General features: G+C 36.1%; 1 protein-coding gene and 1 long non-coding RNA gene across 4 annotated transcripts; both read left to right on the top strand.

The window, feature by feature from the left end:
• The first annotated feature begins 58 nt into the window (after positions 1-58).
• On the top strand, positions 59-3,593 carry LOC129447210 (heat shock protein 30). Its single transcript, XM_055208871.2, has 2 exons — positions 59-197; positions 952-3,593. The coding sequence occupies exon 2, from the start codon at positions 995-997 to the stop codon at positions 1,778-1,780; it is 786 nt and encodes a 261-aa protein (XP_055064846.2). The 5' UTR covers positions 59-197; positions 952-994; the 3' UTR covers positions 1,781-3,593.
• An 843-nt stretch (positions 3,594-4,436) lies between these two features.
• Positions 4,437-6,405, top strand: LOC141369194 (uncharacterized). Of its 3 annotated transcripts, none has more exons than XR_012372772.1 (4): positions 4,437-4,528; positions 5,662-5,887; positions 6,042-6,132; positions 6,254-6,405. It is a non-coding gene; the product is annotated as an uncharacterized lncRNA (long non-coding RNA). The 3 variants fall into 3 exon arrangements; XR_012372773.1 differs by lacking the exon at positions 4,437-4,528 and adding an exon at positions 4,643-5,058; XR_012372771.1 differs by lacking the exon at positions 4,437-4,528 and having other exon boundaries at positions 5,149-5,887; positions 6,254-6,404.
• Positions 6,406-7,126: the final 721 nt, after the last annotated feature.

Raw genomic sequence — 7,126 nt, 5'->3', positions numbered from 1 at the left:
CAACTGCGCAGAGAGATGTGATGCTGCGGAGAGCGCACCAGACACCTGGCATTAACCTCGCGCGTGTACCCGCGCGTGTGCGCGCCACACGTTTTAGGGAGCGAGGAGTCAAATCTGCGGTCACGGTGAAGAGTCACGGATGGAGAGGCGGCGCTTCCGAGAGCTAAGATGGAAAATTTACAGGACTGAGGGAAACGGTGAGTGTATGACGTAGATGCATAACGGACGCACATAACGCTCGAGGCTGCATGACGTAAAGAGTTTAGGGAGAATGCATAAAGGCTTGTTAAAGCGTTAAGCATGCATCCCGAGGGAAACTTATTACGCATAAAAGTAACAGATATCTATCTTAAGACATTTGGTGCTGCATAAAAATGCGGCGTTTTTTACGACTTGAAAACATACGTGTTAAAAATATTCGCTTCACTATCCACAAGATGGCGCCAAAACACATGTAAAACTGATCAGTGTATAACTGCGCCCGGTCAACTTTGAAGCTCCTGAAGGACTTCATATTTGATCTTCAATGCAGGGGCGGAGCCTGACATTGTAGACATTGAGGGCTTAACCCAAATCTAGGGGCTCCTACTGATATTTTTTCTCCATTTACGGCAGCTTTGTAAACAATTTTTTTATCTAAGTGTTCTCTGTATCATTGAAACTGTAACAAAACAAATTTTGACATTGACACTTTAACTATCCATAAATACGATGAGTATGTTTGCTGTAATCCAGTAACTAAGACAGAGAGATTGAGAAGAAAAACAACAACAGAGAAGACACTGAAAATGTTGAGCCTTCTGTATGCACACACACAAACACACTTTAGGGAAATTAAAAAGTAATTTAAATCAATCAATCAATACATTTGTTTAATGCTTTATTGCACAGAATTGCAAAACAACTTGTGTGATGTCAACAACCAATTTTAGCTTTGTTTTTTTCTAATAGAAGAGTCAGTTCAAAGTTGCCAGAAAGCAACTTGTGTGACGTCATGAGCTTGGTCGATGCTGGCACCCAGTGGATGAAGGTGGTAATACCTGGAAAGTTCATGAACTTGCTGGTGCTGATAAACAGGCAGTATAAAGCTGAGAGACTCACAGCACTCAAGTCAAACCTAAACACACAACCAGAGAGAGACACAGAGAGATTAAGAAGCAAAACAACAACAGAGAAGACACTGAAAATGTTGAGCCTGCATGGATTTCAGCCTTCCCTCCTCACTCCATTCATGAAGATTCACTGGCCAGTGTGCAGTCTGTGGCCGGAGATCAAACCTCTTTACAGACACACTGACCTACTGCAGGATATGGAGAAACTTCAGCACAAGATCTCTGAGGAGATCCAGCAAATGTCAAACTCTGAGGAGATCCAGCCGCTCACCTGTACAGTGCAGGAGAAAGATGGAGGGGGCTTTGCGTTAACACTGGACACTAAAGACTTTTCCCCAGAAGAACTGTCAGTCAAACAGGTGGGCAGGAAGCTGCAGGTGAGCGGAAAGACAGAGAAGAAGCAGGAGGATGGGAAAGACTCATACTCGTACAATATCCACGAGTTCAGACGTGTGTTTGATCTGCCTGAAGGAGTGAATCCTGAGACAGTGACCTGCTCCATGACTGATGGAAAGCTCTACATACAGGCATCAGTCAATCAGGTATCTGAAACACCTGAGAGGATGCTGCACATTCACTGCCCTCAAACTGTGAAGACAACACAGACAGAGACTGAAAAGATTCAAAACAACACCACTGAAACACACAAGACTGATCAGCAATCTTAAAAACTCTCAACAGAAGATCAACTCAACAGACTTGGACTTTGTAAGGCAATATATGAGATGAACTTTATCTTTATATAATGTCTTGTTTTGTAAAAATTATTTGTACTCTTTAATGTGTAATATTATTTAGTATTTTTTTATAGTATTTTTTCACAATATGTTATGTTTAAAATTATTATTATATATTTATTATTATTATTATTATTAAAAGCAAAACTAAGAAGTAAAAAGACTTTTTAAAAGTATTAAATAAACCTTCACACTGAAGACAATGTAGCTGACAGACAATACATTTATTCATGTTTTGAATGATTTTTCTGCGTTTCCTTCCTGTGCTTGCTATAATAAACGATTATACAGTGATATAATGTTGATATAATTCAAATTAAACAAATGGGTAATTGTTTGTTTAGGAGTAGAAAATTATAAATATACAGTTGGCAACTATCACTTCGTCAACGTTAAATTTGCTATCCAACTAAAGATGCAAAATAGTTTTAACGGTAAAATAAATGAAACTTAATTGATAGTCCATACCTAATTATTGTCCATCTAGAGTTAATGTCCTATTGCTAAAAATGCAAAGTCTGTTCCCTCTATGTTTCCTTTTAGTGTAGTGTTTTTATCACATTACGTTTGTTATTTATACATACTAAAAATTTTAACAGCTTGGCCTTGTTCTGATGGGTGGGTGGATGGGTGGTATGGAGTCTTTTCCATTGCAGCTGTTATCCACCTTATACTGCGAGGGACACCAGTGTACCATTTTGACTGGCTTTTTAAAGTTTATTATGAAATCCAAAAATGTTCTGTTTGTGAGATTGGAATCTGCCTTAGGCCTAATAATTTGATGTTTTTATTTGAGTATTTTCCAATATATCAGTATATCTTAGACTATGTCATGCCTTTCAAAAAGTGTCACTGGTTGTCCACTGCTTCAGTGTCTGATCTGTGTCGAGCGTTACCTGGCTGTGATGTACTGTAACCTTTCTGAAGTACAAACATCTCAGATAAAAAAATCTCTGAGTAAAAGTAATTTTAACACATTAAAATGGTAATGTGTTCCTATACATCCACATATACGTAAGGTTTCTGGATGTTTCACAAGTTTACTTCTATGTATAAACTTTCCCAACACTCTCCTTCATAAACTGACAAACCTAAAGTTTAGCTGGGATTTCCCATCCTGTATTTGTCCTGATACAGCTATTTTAATGCAGTGTAAGACATTTAAATGGTAACATATTCAAAAACCATTTTGCAAAAAAAGAATATGTACATTAATGATATAAATACATATTAAGTGAGTGTGGTGAAGGTTTTAACTAATGATGTTTGAGAAACTGAAACAGCAATATCTCTATCATTCATAACAGAAGACAGTAGAGCCATTTAGTTATTAATATAAAAGCCATTGGCTCATCATAAACAATGGCTCAAAAACAAATGCTAAAAGGTAAAAGATATCTAACAGACATTGTTCATTCAGGAACACATCTGATGACATCATTGAATTCAGGCTACATACTTTAAAGCTGGGTATTGCTGCAACTGGGCTATAATCAAGTTTAATGGGGTTTGTATTAAATGGCTATGTTTCTTCAGGCTTTTAAAATACATGCAAAAATTTAATCTAATTTTCCCTGATTAGGCCTACTACACATCAGACGCATAAAGACAGGAATTAAACCACTGTAGAGGCTCGAAAAGTTAACATTTTTACACATACACATACAGAAAGAGAGTCATCCACGTGTGTCAAATAAAGAAATTAAATTAGAAAACACTCAAAACAACTTACATTAAAAGCCATTCACAGCACACGCGCCCTTGACGCTTCAACCCACGTGACCACAATCAGACAGAGAGAAGCACGCGCGCCCTCTAGTGCTCAAATAATAGATTCAGATTTACGAGTGATATGCAAAAGTTTTACATTTACATCAATTAAATTATAGAAAATGTAAGAGTTTAAAGTGGTAAAAGAAAATATTTTTATTTGGTAATAAAAAATATGTATTATTTATTTTAACATGGCAATATTGTATACAATGATTTTTAAAGTACACTTAAAACAAATCTATATAGTGAATTCGTCTTTCAAACATCTGATTATGTTCAAAAAGTAAATCATCTGGTACCATAAAGCTGGTTAATGTGAAAGTAGACCAAATAATATTTTAATAGATATCAACATATCGACATTAATGACCTTTATATACACGTTGATTTATTTATGTATTAATATTAATGTTATTATATTTTATTACTAAAAGTAAAACTGTATAAAGTGGTAAAAGATTTTTAAAAAGTAATTAATAAACCTTCACACTGACGACTGATAAAAATATTAAAGTTTTAAATGATATTTTCTGAGTTTAATTCCTGCGCTTGCTATAACACGAGTCATAAGTCAACAGATAGTTACTTTTATTTAAAATAAACAAATAGGGTAGGGTAATCGTTCGTTTGGCAGCAGAAAACTATAAATATACAGTTGCTAACTATCACTTTGTCTACGTTAAATTTGTTAACCTATCCTACTCCGCAAAATTGTTTTAACGGTAAATAAATAAAACTTTACTCAAATTTTACTCAAATTCCGTCACTTGACACAGACGGGATTTTTTTTACAGACGCGATTTCTTCTTTGACCTAATATGGAATCCATGACAACCAGATGACAACACATAGAAATGAAGAAAACGGTAAACCTTAAAACACTCTGCTGAGGACAGTGCAGGACAGGTAGGGGAGGAAACATCTTAAACCTTATTAAGCATTAGAAAAAACACTCGTGTAAACGCTAACTGGTTTCTTTCATAATTATGATAATTATTTTATGTGTTTTTATTAGAGATACAGAGATGTATGTTACGCGTCGTGTAAATTGATCTGAAAAGTTTTGGAAACGAATCGCTTAAGCGTTATTTACAATGGAATACTGAAATACCTTTCAACGTCCAAAATTAATGAAAAATTCAAATTAGTTTGATCAAACAAACGTCCGCATAGATAATTATTTTCAAAACGAGCCCAAATTGTATAAGACTGTGGACTTAAGGCAATTTTTCATCCCAGGGACTCATTTAACCCTACAGAAAAATCCAGCTTAGACCAGCGTAAACTGGCAGCTGGTTTTGGCTGGTTTAAGGTGGCAGTAGCTGGTCCTAGCCTGGCAAAGCTTGCAAAACCAGCTTAAACCAAATTTTTCAGTAGGGAAGAGAAGTAGCTTTCACTGTAAATGTGGAAATGGCCCTACTTTTGAAACACCTACGGTAAGCACAGTAAACACTTTGTTTTAACATCAACTTTTGCGCTTATGATAATTAATTGACTTGCTTTTATAAATCAGAAATGATTCTGCGTCAAGTAAATGAACACAAAAGGCAGATGTAAAGGCAAAAAATAAATAAATAACAAAACACTACGATTAGATGTTGAGTCCTGCTTTGTGATGTAGTAATATCGTAATATGGTAACAGTAAACACCATTTTATGACTTTGCTTTTGCTAATATAATATCATATGTATAAACAGTATAAATAATATGTATATAAAACATGTATAGAGAGCTCTATAGTTATTTACCATGAAATATTTAAATACCTTGTTTTAAAATGTCCCAAAACTATTTTGGAACAAACCCACAAAGATATTTATTTTAAAAACAAGCCAGCCACGTCAACCCACTGTACAATACTTATGATAAAATTGTCATATTTTTGTCTTTTATTAACTTGTTTTCTTTTGTGAGTTGAATATTTTTTATAGATAGTAAAAACACTTGATGACATGTTGTTAAATGACAAACTCATGTAAATGGATTTCTGTTGTACTTCATGTCCTTTGTTTTGTCTGATTTTTTTTGCTGGACACAGATGTCAATACCAAATGCTTGTTGCAGTAGATGTCGTCTGAAAGTCTTAAGTGTCACATGGACATGCAGTATTGCCATTCATCCACTTATACAGTATGCTGAAGAATGATAGTTGAGCTCATTTAGTTTGTGTTTTAATTTAAAGGTCCATTTGGCAATTCAAATCTTCAAAAGCGGGAGGCTGATCAGAAGGGCACATCTCAAAACATGCAGCTGTACAATAAGAGGTATTATATCCATTACAGCTCTCTTTATTTCTTATCAAATCTTCAATAAATGTTAAAATGTGCTGGTGTAGACTAACTTGATGTTGTTTTTGAGCCTGAAATGCATTAACAAAAGAAATGCAATTAGATAAACTTCATTGAATGTATTTTGCAGGTTCCTCCTACATGCCCTGATCTCCACCCCTCTAACCAGATGCTGCTTCAACCCATCGCTCTACAGGCTACAGTGGGTGTCCTCGCTCAGGGTGAGTAGATTTTTTATTTCTTAGCCCCATCCTTTAAATTATATTTACATTATTATTCTTATTATTCAGTGGTCACTTAAGTGTTTATTGAGGAACTGCATCTTTGTGTCATCTGCCACAGGTTAAAATCTCTGCCCACTGGATGCTCTGTAGAAGTTACATCTCTGCATATGATTTATTCTGTGGTGAGGGTAAGAACGGTAAACTTTAAAACACTCTCTGATGAGAAACACTGCAACAAAGGTAGAAGGGGAAACATGTTTATATGAAGCATTAAGATAGATACTTGTTATAGAGGCTAACCGCTTTCGTTGATATGATAATTAATTGACATGTTTTTTTAAATTAGAATTATGCTGCGTTGTGTAAACTAGTCCAAATAAATATATTATATATTAATAATAAAAAAGCATATATAAATAAATGTTCTGAAATGTATATATGTATGTGTGTGTGTGTATATAAATATACATTAAAATTACACATAGTACACACTAATATATTATGCAAAAATCACTTTTGTACATCAATAACCCTACCAGCAGAGCCCGACCAGAAGTCTTTGACCTGCAGGGTCTCCAACCCTACCGTCCAAGCCTGACGATAAGTCTTGGGTTGGAAGTTTTGAACTTCCAGGGTCCATGACCCTACCGGCCAATCCTGACAAGAGGTGTCCCGAGCATACGTGCAAGCGGGACAAGGCCGCTTTCCGTCTTGGACTTCTAGGGAATTTGACCATACTGGCCGAGTTGGCAAGGTGTCCAGAGCATATGTGCAAACGGGACAGGGCCGTTTGCCATCCTAGAAGTCTTGGACTTCAAGGGTCTCAGACCCTACCGGCCAATCCCGACGAGAGGTGTCCAAAGCATACGCGCAAGCGGGCCAGGGCCGCTTGCCTTCCTGCAAATCTTGGACTTTTTGAACTTCAAGGGTCTCAGACCCTACCGGCCAATCCCGACAAGAAGTGTCCAGAGCATACGTGCAAGCGGGACAG

Source organism: Misgurnus anguillicaudatus, chromosome 12, assembly GCF_027580225.2.
Source record: "Misgurnus anguillicaudatus chromosome 12, ASM2758022v2, whole genome shotgun sequence".
Classification (NCBI taxonomy): domain Eukaryota; kingdom Metazoa; phylum Chordata; class Actinopteri; order Cypriniformes; family Cobitidae; genus Misgurnus; species Misgurnus anguillicaudatus.
The sequence above is the reverse complement of the archived record's forward strand: the minus strand, read 5'-3'. Positions and strand labels throughout refer to the sequence as shown.

Bases quoted from the DNA above. Each gene is read 5' to 3' on its own strand.
- LOC129447210 (XM_055208871.2), top strand. From the start codon at position 995: ATGAGCTTGGTCGATGCTGGCACCCAGTGGATGAAGGTGGTAATACCT.